At 36.0% G+C, this 17,180-nt stretch overlaps 1 protein-coding gene across 1 annotated transcript in view; it reads right to left on the bottom strand.

Annotated features, from left to right (window-relative positions):
* The window catches only part of LOC111142969 (zinc finger MYM-type containing 4), a 148,977-nt gene that overhangs the window by 63,445 nt on the left and 68,352 nt on the right, over positions 1 to 17,180 (bottom strand). The window contains exon 2 of the mRNA XM_022496327.1: positions 16,306 to 16,351. Coding sequence (XP_022352035.1) covers positions 16,306 to 16,351 — 46 coding nt within the window. The remainder of the gene's footprint in view (positions 1 to 16,305; positions 16,352 to 17,180) is intronic.

Below are 17,180 nucleotides of genomic sequence, written 5' to 3'. Positions count from 1 at the left end.
GCACCTCCATGTTTTTACTGACTTACCTACTAAGTTTTTCCAAAGCATTCAAATTATTCACAGAAACAACTCACTTTTCAGAGTAAACTTCATTAGTGTAAAAACAATTAAAATCTTACAATTACTATGACAAGTATTACTAAAAGAAATAGGTTTGGAGACAACTGACTCTTAGTAAACATGAAATTCATCAAAGCTGAATTTATGTGGCTTTGTCTGAAACTACTAGCCGCTTTTCAACAGTCATTCTAACTTCCGCCCTTATTGACAGACCCTGATTCTCATTAGGGTACGCTTAACAGTAATACAAAGAATGGTAATTCATATATATAATACTAAACTAAAAACCATTGGCTATTAATAGGCCGGTAACAACAGAAAACTTTTCATGGAAATTGGACAATAATTAGAATACAACAATCCAGTGTTCTTTCAACTTGCAGGTTATTTCCCATTAGCAAGCCAGGGCCACAAAATTGTTTTTTAATAGGTTAGAATAGAAGAGGCACAGGGCTGGCTCAGTGAGTAGAGCATATGACTCTTGATCTCAAAGTTGTGAGTTCAAGCCCCATGTTATGCGTGCAGATTACTTAAAAAATAAAAAAAAAAATTTTTAAAGGCTAGAATAGAAAACGAAGTACATCATTCAGAGTGACAGTAAGTAATACTATAAAAAATGCTTGTATACACATAGGTCTCCACATAAAATATATTTCTATATGTGTCAAAGTTAGATAACTGGCAATGGATATTAACTTATTACAGTAATCACTTTATAATACACACATAAAGCAAAGCAATATGATGCACAGCTAAAACTAATGCAATGTTATATATGAATTTTATCTCACTTTAAAGAACTCAAAAACAAAACAAAAACAAGCACCCCCTAGATAATCTTGCTTCTAATGCACAGATATGCTTGAGGCTCACTGAGCTAAAGCAAAGCTTAATCAATGATTATCGGCCATCAGAATCTCTTGCTGACCTTACTGGAAACAGATACCTGAATTCCACACCACCCCCCAAAAGATTCTCCTTCTGTAGGTCAAGGATGAGAGCCAGAATTTGAGTTCTAAGATACTCCCAGGTGATGCTAATATTGCTGATCCAGAGAGCACCCCTTGAGTAACAGGCTCTAGTTTTTTATGAGCCAGCCGTAAATAAATTATGCAGATAATAAATCACCACACTCAGAGGTTGAAAGCAATCTTCAGATTCATCAAGTCAAGCTCCTTATCAGATGGTCCAATTTCTTCCACGAACAAACACCCCACTAACACAGTCCAGTGAATCTTCTACCAACAAAGATGAACCAATGAATGTCCTACCACACCAGAAATGACTGTTAAGTCCTAATGAAGATGAATGAGTTACCTCAAGAAGTCCCAACTGAAGATTACAGCTCTATTTTCTTGTTTGTATTTAATTATGCATTGTTATTGTGGAACTATTCAAGTATGTCATTGTAACCTCTACACATTCAATAGGAGAGATGAGACTCATAGGTGAGATTCACAGAACTTACTTTCACTAATTTTTGCTTTTATCTTTCCCATGGTGGGGGGTGAAGTTTGAAACCAGGGGAATATTCAGAGTGATTTGATTTTATTTATAACTAAAAGATTTTATTACTAAAAGGTGACCAACAAATGCTGACACTTGAAATACCTCTGACAGAAATTACACATAATCGATTTCAACAGTCTACTTTGTACACTATTAAGGTAAAAAAACGTGATTTTAAAGCACATTATAAAACACCTTGTAAAACAAATAACCATTTGTTCTTCACTGAGGACAACTAAAGGCAAGACTACTTTATTTAATGTTCACTGATATTTATAGTGCTCTAAAAGTAATGATCAAGAAAGCAGCAATATCTACAAACTGATACATGCAGAGGCATATGGGTGGCTCAGTCTGTTGAATGACGAGTCTTGATTTCAGCTCAGGTCATGATCTCAGGATAGTGAGATCAAGCCTCCCATCAGACTTCCTTCCACTCAACAGACTCCACTGAAGATTCTCTCTCTCTCTCTGCCCCTCCCCTCCCTCATGCACTCTCTGTTAGAAACAAAACAAAACAAAAAAGAAAACTGGGGTGCCTGGGTGGCTCAGTTGTTAAGTATCTGCCTTTGGCTCAGGAAATGATCCTAGGGTCCTGGGATGGAGCCCCTGTATCAGGTTCCCTGCTCAGCAGGGAGTCTGCTTCTCCCTCTCCCTCTGCCTTCCACTCCCCCTGCTTATTCGCTCTCTGTAAAATAAAATGAAATAAAATAAAATAATTGATACATTCCATATATACCTAAAAATGTCCAAGGTCTATTGAAACTAAAATACATCACTATAACAGAATCTCATACACTTCAATGAAGTAAAACATTTACATGTTTTTATAATATTTCAGTATTTCAAAGCATATTATTTTTGAAAGCAGAATAAAATGAAATTTTTAAAAAATCATAAAAGTAAAAGTAATTTAGGCAATAGTTCCGGAAGCACAATGCCACAGAAGTATGAGGAAATAGTTCCAGTTGTGTCCTATAGTTATACATTCCCGCTATTCTTCCTTCTAATTCCAAAACTTCTGTAACATGGTTATATTATTTCTAAAATGAAACTTTTAATTTTCATCTTCTCTCCCTTCTTGCCCACAGAATAAGCTGATAACTCTTTCTATGAGATAAACAGGTTCTGTTCATATCCAGAACCTAATTTTTTATCCTACTCCTTATAGCCAGAAAAAATTGCAATGTTAAAATAATTTTAAGAGCTGTAAGACTGTACAGATTGACATGTACTTTTTTGCTCTTGATAGCATCAGTAAAATTGTAATACTTTCACTCTGTTACTCTTATGAGCTCATTAAACAAAAGATACACCAATTTTACTAATTGCAAAGGAAGGAAATTCTGGCACAGGCTACAACATGGATGAACCTTGAGGATATTATGTCAAGTGAAATAAGCCAGTCATAAAAACATAAACATAGTATGATTCCACTTATATGAGGTACCCAGAGTAGTCAAATTCATAGACAGAAAGTAGAAGGGTGGCTGACACAGCTAGAAGGAGGAGGAGTGGGGAGTTATTATTTAAAAGATACCAGTTTCCATTTTGCAAGATGGAAAATGTTATGGAGACTGGTTGCACAACAATGCCAGTGTACTTAACATTACTGAATTATACACTTAAAAATGGCTAAGATCAGGGCGCCTGGGTGGCTCAGTGGGTTAATCCTCTGCCTTCGGCTCAGGTCATAATCTCAGGGTCCTGGGATCAAGCCCCAAACCGGGCTCCCTGCTCAGCAGGGAGCCTGCTTCACCCTCTCTCTCTCTCTCTCTCTCTCGGCCTACCTCTCTGCTACTTGTGATCTATCAAATAAATAAATGAATTAAAAAAAAATTGTTTTTTAATAGCTAAGATCTAGGTAGGGGTTCCTGGGTGGCTCAGTCAATAAAGCATCCAACTTTTTGATTTCGGCTCAGGTGATGATCTCAGGGTTGTGAGATCAATCCTCACATCAAGCTCATGTGCTAGGGGTGGAGCCTACTTAAGATTCTCTCAAAAAAAAAAAAAAAAGCTAAGATGGTAAATTTCAGTTTATGTATATTCACAATTAAATATGTTAATAAAAAATTAATATGAAGTTGGGAGAGAGAGAACAAAAAGTTACTAGTATCAGGAATGAAATGAAAAAATTACTAGTATCACAGTAGTGACAACTTCATAGAGACTGAAAATAAACAGGGTCACCTGGGTGGCACAGCTGGTTAAGCATCTATCTGCCTTCAGCTCAGGTCATGATCCCAGGGTCCTGGGATTGAGTCCCGCACTGGGGTTGCTGCTCAGAAGGAAGTCTGCTTCTTCCTGTGCCCCTCCCCCTGCTCATGCTCTCGGACACAAACTCTCAAATAAATAAATAAAATCTTTTAAAAATATAAACAACTTAATTAAGAATAAATTTTTAAAAGCTATGAACTGAAAGACAATACATTTAAAAATTATTAAGAACTTTATGGAAATAAATGTGCCAGCTTAGATCTTCACTGTCCAACAAAGGAAGCCACCAGCCACCTATGTCTATTTAAATTAAATTAAAACTTCAGTTCTGCACTCATGACATTTCAAATGCTCAACTGCCACAGTACCTAGTGGCTACTATACTTTAATAGTGTACATACAGAACACTTCCATCATCAGCAAAGTTCCTTTCAGCTATGCTGACTTACAGGAAATGCCTTGAAAAGTACAAACTGCCAAACCAGACATAGAAGAAAAAGGAAATCTGAATAGCACCAGGCCCAAATAACTTTACTAACAAATTAAATATTTAAAGAAATGTAATACCAATCTTACATGAATTCTTTCAATAAATATAAGAGAAAGGAGTAATTCCTAACTAATTTTATGGGATTAGTATTACTTTGCAATCAGAACCAAAGAAAGACATTACAAGAGAACTTGCAAAGCCTGAGTAGCTCAGTCGGGGAAAGCACGGACTCTTGATTTCAGCTCAGGTCATGATCTCAGCATCCTGGAATCAAACCCCACATGGGGCCCCAAGCTCAGCATGGAATCTGTTTGTCCCTTCTCCCTCTGCTCCTCCCCAGTCAAAATCTCTCTCTCCCTCTCAATAAATAAATAAAATCTTTGGGGCGCCTGGGTGGCTCAGTGGGTTAAAGCCTCTGCCTTCGGCTCAGGTCATGATCCCAGGGTCCTGGGATCGAGCCCCGAACCGGGCTCTCTGCTCAGCAGGGAGCCTGCTTCCTCCTCTCTCTCTGCCTGCTTGTGATCTCCATCTGTCAAATAGATAAAGTCTTAAAAAAATAATAAAAAATAAAAAAATAAAATCTTTAACAACAAAAAAAGGAACTTTACACCAATACCCCTCATAAATATAGATGCTTAAAAGACTAGCATACTTAAAATACTAGCAAACTGAATGAAAATATATAAGACAAATAATACATCAAGACAAAGTAGGATTTAACCCAGGAATGCAACGTGGGTTTAGTACTGAAATAAGTCAGTTCACCATATAACACAATAAAAGAAAAAACAAAACCATCTCAGTAGATGAAAAGAAATCATTTGACAAAATTTAATATTCATTCATAAAAAAAACATCTTTGAGCAAACAATATAAAAAGAAGAGAAAGTCCTCAGACCAGGGAGTATATCTACAAAGATAATAAAGGTCATTTGGAAACCGGAAAAAAGAATTTTCAATCATTATAATGTAATAAAAAGTAGAAATACATTTGAAGGAAGCAAAGAAAGGATTATTATTTAATAACTTAGGAAGGAATAACTGGCCATCTCCGTGGGGGAAGCTGTCCATAAATTTATCCACAAACAAAAAATCCAGGCAAGATACTGGAAAGACTATAGATAGATAGATATAGATATATACACACACGTATTTATTTATTTATTTATATTTATATTAAATTTTATAAAACATGTGCAAAATATATAGACTAAGAAGTACAAGATTATTTAGAAACTTAATAATCTAGAAACTATTTAAACATTTAGAGAAGACCTAAATAAGAAAACTGAATATATTTAAGATGTCACTTCTCCCCCAAATTAATCTACAGATAATGCAATTCCAATCAAAGTCCTAGTGGCTTATCTGTATAAATTTATATGTTAATTCCAAAATATATATGTAAATGCAAAGGACTTCTACAGACAAAACAATATTTAAGAACAGAGGTGGAGGGCGCCTGGGTGGCTCAGTGGGTTAAGCCTCTGCCTTCAGCTCAGGTCATGATCTCAGGGTCCTGGGATCAAGTCCCGCATTGGGCTCTCTGACTGGCAGAGAGCCTGCTTCCTTCTCTCTCTGCCTGCCTCTCTGCCTACTTGTGATCTCTCTCTGTCAAATAAATAAAATAAAAATCTTTAAAAAAAAAAAAAAAGAACAGAGGTGGAATGGGGCATCTGGGTGGCTCAGTCAGTTAAGCATTTGACTTCAGGCTCTAGTTATGATCCCAGGGTGTTGGGATCAATCCCTGCAGTGGGCTCCCTGCTCCCTCTCCCTCAGCCCCTCCCCCTGCTCATGCTCTCTCTCTAATAAACAAATAAAATCTTTAAAAAAAAGTATCTAGAATAGTAAAACAACTTTGAAAAATATGCCTTAGGATAACTGATTTAATATAAAATTAATCAAGACAGTGCGGTATCAGCCTAAGAACAGACCTATAGATCCACAGAACATAGTGAGCCCAGAAATTGACCCAGCATGCAGATAACTGATTTTCAACAGAAGTACCGAGACAAAGCAATAAAAGAATAACCTTTTTAATAAATGGTGCTGAATCAACTAGATACCACACACAAAATTATATATTTGACTCTTACATTACACTATATACAAAAACTAAGTTGACATGGATGATGAACCTAATTATAAAAGCTAAAGCTAAAACCATCAAGTTTCTAGGGGAAAAAAAAGTATAAATATTCATGATCTTGGAATAGGTTTCTTAGAACACAAAGAACACAGACCACAAAAATAGAGAAATAATAATAAAATGTGTCGCGGCCGGCGCGACAAATCGACCAGGAACGTGAGGGTAAGAGGATGAAGAAAAGAACTTGAGAAGCAGAGACATGGGGGCAGGAGGAGCACTGAGGAGGATGTCCAACAGTGCTAAGTTTATTCAAAGCATTAAGGCCATATATATAGTGATATTACCACAGGAGAAGCAATACATCTGTGTCTAGTTAAACAACCACGAGTTCCCATAATAAGTTTCACCAATGACTATAAGTAGACCTTGTGACGCCAAATGGCTGATGCCAGTACAATCGTTCTGTACTGATACAGCAAACCTGAAAGTAATTTATGGGCTGTACTAGGGCAGCAAGGACCAGCCATGAACTTACGACCCCACCTGAATTGTTCTCATTTGTTTAGCAAGCGTGTGGGAAGTCACGTAGGTAAGCGCACAACACATAGCACAGACCCTTTCTCAGTGCTACTCAACTTTTCCCATCCTAAACCTTTTGTTAGGTTATTCGGACTTTAAAGGAGGCACAAGTCAGGGCCTGGTTTGGTCCTCGTCTCAAGCCTTACCGTGGCCTCCCACAAAAATGAGGGGTTTTTTTCATCAAAATTAAAAACTGTGCTTTTCAAGGACACCACTGAGGTCATGAAAAGCCAAGCCATGAAATAAATGGATGGATGGATGGATGGATGGATGGATATGAAGAAATTTGCAGACAAATACAGATAGATGGAGATAAATATCCCTACCTATTTCAATCTATTGGTCTATATAACAGAAGACTTGCATCCAAAACATGTAAGTATCCTTACTACCTAATAACAAAAACACACACAACCGAAGTTAAAATGAGCAATGATTTGAACAGACACTTCACAAAAGAACATTTAAGAATGACCAATCCACACATTAAAAAGATGTGACACATCATTAGCAGGGAAATGCAAATTAAAAACCACAATTAGATGCTACTGTCCTTCCCACTAAATTGCCTCAAATTCAAAAGACAAAAAGACCACTTAAATAAAATGGACAAACTCTTTGAAAAATAAAACTTGCCAGAACTGACAAAAAATGAAATACAAAAATAGAAAAACTTAATTTCTACTTGAAAATTTTAATTTATAACTTAAATTCTCACACCAAGAAATCTCCAAGCCTAAATTTCACTGGTGAATTCTGGAAAACATTTAATAAAGCTATAACTCCAAGTGTAAACAAACTATCCATTTTAACAAAATATTAACAAATGGAATCTAGGAACATATGAATTACCAGTATTTTTCAGCCATTCCACAAGGTAAACTGGGAATATATTTTTAAAAATGTAGGGCACCTGGGTGGCTCAGTTGGTTAAGCATCTGCCTTCAGCTCAGCTCATGATCCTGGGGTCCTGGGATCGAGTCCTGCCATGGGGCTCCCTGCTTAGCGGGAAGCCTGCTTCTCCCTCTCCCATTGCTCCTCCCGCCAGTTCATGCTCTCTCTCTTGAGTAAATAAAACCTTTTAAAAAAATGTAATAAAGCCTAAGTAATACAAACTAACAATAATTAGCCCTAAATAACAAAATATGAGAACCAACTAACTGAACTCATAAATTAGTCAATGGTGACCACTACCATGATTATCATTTAATGTAATCCTCTAAAATTTAGCAAAAATAATAAATTATATAATTTGAGCAGTCACTGGAAAAGAGAAATAAAATAATTTTAGTTGATAGGGTTTTGTATGGATAACTACAGATTCAAATTTTACTACTACTACTACTACTACTACTACTACTACAAATTTTACTACTAGAGGGGTGCCTGGGTGGCTCAGTCATTAAGTATCTGCCTTTGGCTCAGGTCCTAATCCCAGGGTCCTGAGATGGAGCCCCACATCGGGCTCCCTGCTCAGCGGGAAGCCTGCTTCTCCCTCTCTCACTCTCCCAGCTAGTGTTCTCTCTCATTTCTCTTTCTGTCAAATAAATAAATAAAATCTTTATAAATAAATAAATGAATAAATAAAATACTACTAGATTTAGGGGCACCTGGGTGGTACAGATGCCTAAGCGGCCAACTCTTGGTTTCTGCTCAGGTCATGATCTTAGGGTCATGAGTTGGAGACCCATTTCAGGCTCAATGCTAGGCAGAGCTTGCTTGAGATCCTCTTTCCCTCTTCCTGTAACCACCCCTCTCTTTAAAAAACTAAAATAACAAAAGATGGGGCACCTGGATGGCTAAGCTAACTAAGTGTCCCACTCTTGGTCTCAGCTCAGGTCTTGATCTCAGGGTCATGAATCAAGCCCCTCCTTGGGCTCCACAATGGGCATAGAGCCTACTTAAAAAAATAAATAAAATTAAAATTAAATAAAATAAAATGAACAAAGGATAAAATTAAGGCAATGGCTTCACACAGCAGGAAAATGTCTATACCCAAAGCCAATGCATATATAGTAATAATAAAATATTTTTATAATAATACATACAAATAAAACAAATGACACTGGTATAGAAATAAATATTAATATATAGTAATATATAATTTTGTAAATATTAACAGAATTTTAACAATTTCCAAAAAGAGATTCCCACACATATAGAACTTAAATATATCTCAGTGCCAATTCAGTTCAGTGACAAAAAGATCAACTATTTAGATGGAAAGATGCATTATTTAACATCCGGTAGCATATGCCACCCATCTGAAAAAAAAAGTGAATCCTAGGGACGCCTGGGTGGCTCAGTGGGTTAAGCCTCTGCCTTCGGCTCAGGTCGTGATCCCAGCGTCCTGGGATCGAGTCCCACATCGGGCTTCTTGCTCAGCAGGGAGCCTGCTTCTCCCTCTGCCTCTGCCTGCCACTCTATCTGCTTGTGCTCACTCTAGCGCTCTCTCTCTCTCTCTGACAAATAAATAAATAAAATCTTTAAAAAAAAAAGTGAATCCTAATCTTATCCTACATCCAAAAATAAATGGCAAATTATTAAGACTTAAATGCTAAAACATAAAAAGCTTACAAGGTAATCCTCTACAAGTCATAAAATGTTACTGAAAAGCATTAAAGATTTAAATAAATGCGAAGACATACCAAGTTCATAGATAGAAGATTAAATATTACATACATACAAATCCTCTGTTCATCTATAGACTCGGGAAAATTCCAATCAATTCCTAGCAAGATTTTGTTATTTTATTGTGTTATTTAAAGGAAATTAGTAAAATATTTCTAAAATGAACACTGGCAAGAATCAGCAAAATATTCCTAAAGAACAATTTTCTGGGATGTGAACTATCATTTTATCAAGATTTATCATACATCAAATTAATTAAAACAACATGGTACTGCCCAGAAATAAACAAATAGCCTACCCAAAAATGTGGGAAAAACCCCAGATACATGTTATAGAGTAGGTTCGTAGATCACCATGAAAAGGAAATACTACTTGATAAATGGTGGTGAGACAATCTGTTAGCATTATGAAAAAATCAAATTAAGAAACCTTAACCCAAACTATATAAACAATTAAATCTAAGATAATTCAAGAGCTACATGTGAAAGATAAAATCAATGACTATTTCAGGAAATAATATACAAGGTCTTTCTTATCTCAGCCTAGATAAGCTTTTCCAAAAGAAAACTTTTTTTAAAAGCAAACATAAAGGAAAAGACTTATATATTTACTATGATTCAACTGCATTAAAATTAACTTCTTATGCAAAAACTTTAAAAACACAAGTCATGAATTGAAAGTTATTTGCAATAACTAAGTGATGAATTTTTCTTAAGGATATTTAGAGAACTTCTCCAATTCAGTTAAGAAAAGACCAAGAACCAAATAGCAAGTGGACAACACATTTAATTTTTTTTTCTAAAGATTTTATTTATTTATTTGACGGAGAGAGATCACAAGTAGGCAGAGAGTCAGGCAGAAAGAGAGAGGGAAGCAGGCTCTCCACCAAGCAAAGAGCCTGATGTAGGGCTTGATCCCAGGATCCAGAGATCATGACCTGAGCTGAAGGCAGAGGCTTAACCCACTGAGCCACCCAGGCGCCCCGACAACACATTTAATTAAACAGGTGTTTTGTGAAAGAGGAAACAGAAATGGCTAAAAACATGAAAAAATTCAACTAAATTACTAATCAAGGAAATGTGAAGTTTTAAAAAATATTAATTCCATGTTATATCTACCATACTGACAAAATTTAAAAGTCCAATATCATCACGTGTTGGCCAGATGCACAGTGAAAAAAACTCTGAACACAATGGTATAAGTGAAAATAGATAAACTACTTAGGAAAATAAATTCTGCATTTCTGATTAAGTTGAGAATATACACGGGATAGGACTGAGCGATCACCGTCCCATATATACTCTTGAACAAGGGTAGGTAAACTATGTGTGCATGCCAGATCCAGAAGCCACCTGTTTTTTGAGGGGAGTATTTTTGTACGACCTATGAGCCAAGAATGCTTTTCGTATTTTTAAATGGTTAAAAAAAACAACAACAACCGAACAAGAAACATTTCCTGACACATGGAAAATTATGTGAAATTCAAAATTCAGTGTCCACAGTTTTACTGGAAACAGACACATTAATACCCTTACATACCTGCCAAGAATGCACAGCTGAGTTGTTACAATAGAAACAGTATGACCTATGACTACACTGAGACACAGGTTATGCCTCCATCACAGCAAATTTACTGCAGTGGTAACAATGAAAGCCGTAACATTTTCTGCTAAGCTCATGGAATAGAGAGGAAGTAACAAGACCTTTCAATACCAGAAACAAAGAACAGTAATTTTAGACCACTTGCCTAAAACAGCAATCAATGTACTTCCTACAATTTGACTTCCAGGGCCCTAAAATAAAGAAATTGGATCCCAAATATTACAGGTGAGGAATCTTTAAAGTATGTTCATATCTGAGGGGAGATAAACCCAACCCAACCCAAAGAACTAGACTGACTGACATTACAACTGTGGTTTGAACAAAAGTTCTTTTTGAAAGGGCTATTTAAAGGCACCTTTAAAGAGCTCAGTCTTAGGATACTGAATTATACACTTAAAAATAATTAAGATTGGGGGCTGCCTGGATAGCTCGTCTCATTGAGAAGCCAACTCTTGGTGACTCTTGGTTTCAGCTCAGGGCAAGATCTCAGGATCCTGGAATTGAGCCCCATCTCCAGCTGCGCGCTCAGCAGGGAGCCTGCTTGATTGAGGCTTTGGTCTCTCACTCTCCCTCTGCCCCTCCCAGCCACTCACACAGGTGCTCCCTTTCTCTCTCCCTAAATAAATAAATACATAAATAAACCTTTAAAGAAAATAACTAAGATGCTATATTTTATGTTTTTACCATGATTTTTTTTAAAATTGTAATGTACTTAATGAATAAATACAAATCACTGATAAATGAATGACAGCTACATACAACAGTATAGTCAAGTCTCAGGAATATATAATAAACAGAAAGTGGTAACATATACAGTAGAATTCAAAAACAATACAAAGTTCATAAACAAGCAAAACTAAAGAATACCTTGTTAATAATGCAGAGATCATAAAAAGTATACAGAAAAGCAAGAAATAAGCAAAATCCAGGATAATAGCTATTTGGAGAGAAGAACAAAATGGAACTGAAGGATTGGCATGAAGCACAATAATGCACATTTTTATTTTATTTTTTTAATATTTTATTTATTTATTTGACAGAGAACACAAATAGGCAGAGAGGTAGGCAGAGAGAGGAGGAAGCAGGCTCCCTGCTAAGCAGAGAGCCTGATATGGGGCTCGATCCCAGGACCCTGGGATCATGACCTGAGCTGAAGGCAGAGGCTTTACCCCACTGAGCCACCCAGGCACCCCGATGCACATTTTTTAAAAGCTGGGTGGTGAAGCCAAGGGTTTTTATTTTTAATATAGCTCACATTATAAATATTTTGTATTTAATATTTTATAAAAGTATTTTCTACATACGCCAAGAAACTAGGATAGCATATATTCAAAGGGTAAGAAAAACTTTTTTAACCAAGAATGCAAACTGTGATTGTAAAAAGATCAAATTTTTTTATATTAAAAACATTTGTTTAGGGGCACCTGGGTGTCACAGCTGGTTAAGCAGACTTGGCCTCCCAGAGTTCTGAAATCGAGTCCAGCATCCGGCTCCTTGCTCAGTGGGGAGTCCACTTCTCCCTCTACCTCCTACTTGTGTTGTCCCTCTATTCTGCATGCTCTCTCTCTCAAATAAATAGATAAAGTCTTTTAAAAAATTTTGTTTAGGAGAAGATGACGCAAACAAAAGGAAACCAAAAAAAGGAAATCAAAAACCCCTACTCCATTATTTAAAGAACTGTAGGTCACATATTCTAAAAGTTAAATTTTCTGAGTGAATGACTACCTATCTTTTTAAAAGTATACCTGAGGGCATCTGGGTGGCTTAGTGGGTTAAGCCTCTGCCTTCGGCTCAGGTCGTGGCCCCCCATCGGGCCTCTGCTCAGCGGCGAGCCTGCTTCCCTTCCTCTCTCTCTCTGCCTGCCTCTCTGCCTACTTGTGATCTCTGTCAAATAAATAAATAAAATCTTAAAAAAAAAAAAAGTATACCTGAATCTTCTTTCAGATTTATCTTTTACCATGCCTACTATGACTCACCTTAACAACTAATATTACAGTATTAAAAAAGCCTGGCGCACCTGGGTGGCTAGTCAGTTGCTATTTGGACTTGATTTCAGCTCAGGTCATGATCTCAGGATTCTGAGATCAAGCCCCACATTGTCGGGGCTCCACGCTCAGCATGGAGTCTGCTTGGGAATCCCTCACTCAATCTCCCGCTGCCCCTCCCCCTGCTTATGTGTGCATGTGTGCACTCTCGCTAAATAAATAAATACATAAAATCTTTTAAAAAATTTAAATTTAGGGATGCCTGAGTGAATCAGTCAGTTGGACGTCTGCCTTCAGCTTGGATCATGACCCTGGGGTCCTGGGGATCAAGTCCTATATCAGGCTCCTTGTTCAGAAGGGAGTCAGCTTCTCCCTCTGCCTGCTGCTTCCCGTTTGTTTTCTCTGACAAATAAAGAAAATCTTTAAAAAATATATTTTTTTGAAAATTTTAAAAGACTACAAATTGTCATGAAAAAACTTTAAGATAACGGGCAAAGGATACTTATTTAGTTAACAAATATTTAGAATTAGACAATACAGAGGAGCCAGTCCAAATGCTGAACTTACTAAAAACTGCTTAATTCAATTCAACAGGAGTTACGAAAAATGCAGAATAAAGTTAACAATGTGCTATTTCATATCCGCCAGATTGCCACACCTGAAGAAGAACTAAAATATACATTAATGGGATGGGGGGATGTTCTTATACATTTCTCATGGAAATGTAAGGCATTCAAATTTTGAAAAGCAGGCAAGCAACATCTATTAAAATTACACATACCTTTACTGAACAATACCCACTCTTCATAATCTATGTATACATACAAAATGGACATTTTTAACCCATATAAGGACATTCTTAAAGGATTTTTAATGCATCATCATTTATTATGGTAAAAAAAAAAAAAACCTAAAATAATATCAATGCCTACCAGGGCAAAAGATGACTTGTACATCTAAATCATGGGATATTATAAAGAGTTGGAGCTCTCCCAGTTGAGGTGGGAGGATATCATGAAGTACTCCTAAATGAGAGAAGGTAGGCAGAAAAATCTATGTATATGATGATACCACCTGTTGAACAAATAATTTTTAAAAAGCTTCAAAACCCTTATATATATTTATCTGTATACATTTATGCAAATAATGATTTTAGAAGCACTGGAGAAAAACATGGAAGACTACGTACAAAGGTGTAGGTGGGATGGGGGGGATAGGGACAATAATATGGAAAGGAAAAACTGGGGCACCTGGGTGGCTCAGTTGATAAAGCATCTGCCTTTGGCTCAGGTCAAGATCCCAGGGTCCTGGAATGGAGCACCTGTCAGGCTCCCTGCTCAGCAGGGCATCTGCTTCTCCCACTCTATCTGCCCCTCCCTTCTGCTTGTGCTCTCTTTTGTGCTCTCTCTCTATCTCAAATAAAAAATAAATAAAATCTTTTTTTTTTAAAAGCATTAAAAAAAGGAAAGACTAAAAGAGAAAACATTACTTGTAAAAAAAAAATCATATATGATCAGATTCATCAGTCTGTGTTTCTATATTACAGGAAGTAGTCAACGTTACGAAGATCCAAATATAGACCTAAAAGATTAAATTTTTTAAAGTCATCTTCTGATACAAAATAAAATATCCTACGATAGCATTATATGTTGTGAAGTCAGGTTGTATTTTCTAAATATGGCTGCAACAGTAGCTCCTGTCTACATGGTTTTCTACAATGTGACTTTGACCCTTCTGTCAAGAAGTGAGGTATGAATACTCTTTTTCTTCTAAATCTAAGCATGCTTGTTACTGACTTCCTCATAGCCAAAAGAATGTGGTGGAAGTGATGGTATGTGACTTCTGAAGGTAGGTCAGTAAAGATACAGCTTCCGCCTTATTTACTGAACTACTCTTGCTTGGAGCCTGAGCCACCAACAAAAATGTCTTACTATCCTGAGGCTGCCATGCTATGAGGAAGGCACACAGGAGGCACTCAAGCTGGCAGTCCCAGTTTTTGTGTCCTCAAAGCCCAGACCAGATATGAATGAATAAACTTACAGATTATTCCAAGACCACTAAGATCAGGAGAGCTAGTTACCTCTCACTATGTAGTCTAAAAAACCTGTTATCTCTCAAAAATATTAACAAACTAATTCCAAAGAGAAAGAAAGTACTCATAGATCTTACTAATGGAAGTTACCTTAATAAACAAAACAAAAAATTGCATATTCTCCTTGACTCAATAACTCTAGATAACAAAACTTATCCGTAAGAATACAAATACCCTTGGATGATTCATCACTTCTATTCTTGGAATTTATTCTACAGAAAAGGATACACTCCCTTTGTCTACTTCAACAAGTAAACAAAAATGTGTATAGGAATACATACTTAATATTGTTTGTAATAATAAAAAACAAAATAATATACACATATATAAGAGTAAGTTGGTTAAATTATAATACAGCCATACAATGAAATACCAAGTAGCCATTAGAAAGGATGGAATAGGCCAAAATCCACTGACATAGAAAGACGTTTAGGCAGTTGAATGAAAAAAGCAAGAACAGTACCACTGGATCCCTATAGACATACAAAAATCCCCATTCATCATCTATAGATCTGTATATATTCACAGAAAAAAAGTCTGGAAAGATATATATTAAACTTTTAAAACTGATTATTTTTAGAGAATAGAGAAGACAAAGGCTTTCATTTTCTATTTTTCTCATTTTTGTATTATAAAATTGAATGTATTACTTTTATAATCCTAAGAAACAAAGTTGGGTATTTTTTTTTTAAGAGAATCATGTAACACAGAAAGACTATAAACAGAAAATTAAGAGACCCTGTAAACAAAGTAGAAACCTTTACTGAATAGTAAGTATAAGCTTCTATATGATTCATACATACACAAAACATGGCTATATTTCAACATTAATAACTGTGAGAATAAAATATTTACTAAAAAATAGTAAAACTCTTACAATTAAGATTAATTTGCTGAAGATACTAACAGGGTGATGAGATCTAAACTAAATCAAATTGTACTATCACGTTAATAGGACCTAATTAAACACTGTTACAGATAAATGCTCTACCTAGACTCAATTACTATCTATCTAAAGACATGACTGTTTTTTTTCTAAAATGGTACTTACAGTTCTCTACAATTTCATCAAAAACTGCACCAGTTTTCTGCTCAAACTGAAAAAGCAAAAAAGGAAAGAAAAAAATAACATTATTGTCACATTCTATCATACTTTCCGGTATCCCTCCTCACTCCCCCAAAAGCTTTAATTTCCAACCTAAAGTATACAAATCCACAACATAAACAAAACACTGCCAAACAGTAAAATTTAGAATAAAAGAAATCCTTACATGAAAGCCCTGAACCAAAAATCAATACATGCCCTCATATAAAAAACTTATATTTAAATCACTTTTAAGTCACAAAATACATACAGTCATGTACATTTAAAATAATAATAATAAAGACAGCCACACTTACGAAAAACTTACTAACACTTAACTGATAACTACATAAAACTTCTAATCAAAATTAAACAGAACAATCAGCATCAAATACGTTTTGCTCTTGGCTAGAAATCTGCCACTCTTCAAATGAAAGCCAAATTTTCAAATTTTCATTTTTGAATTTTCAAATGAAAGCCAAATTTTCAAATTTTCAAATTTCAAATGAAATAGGATGGCTCCTATTTCCATAATGTTATGGCCTAAGACAGAAGCAGAGCCAAGTCTGAGGTAATTTTGGATCTTTAAGACAGAGATCCAGAAGGGGCGGGGGAAGGCTGGGACTCACTCAGGGGTGAGGCATGCCACTCTTGATCTCTGGGTTGTAAGTTCGAGCCTCATGTTGGGTGTAGAGATTATTTAAAAAAAAAAAAAAAAAAGGAAAATTTTATCTATCTATCTATCTATCTATCTATCTATCTAACAGAGACCTGGATGAGGGGGGAACTACAACAAAGGCAACTCTACTCAGAAGCTAAAGACATTCCCATGCTCCATTTTA

The sequence above is a fragment of the Enhydra lutris genome, unplaced genomic scaffold (genome assembly GCF_002288905.1).
Source record: "Enhydra lutris kenyoni isolate GAN:26980312 unplaced genomic scaffold, ASM228890v2 scaffoldscaffold9, whole genome shotgun sequence".
NCBI lineage: Eukaryota > Metazoa > Chordata > Mammalia > Carnivora > Mustelidae > Enhydra > Enhydra lutris.
This window is presented reverse-complemented; position numbering and strand designations above follow the sequence as displayed.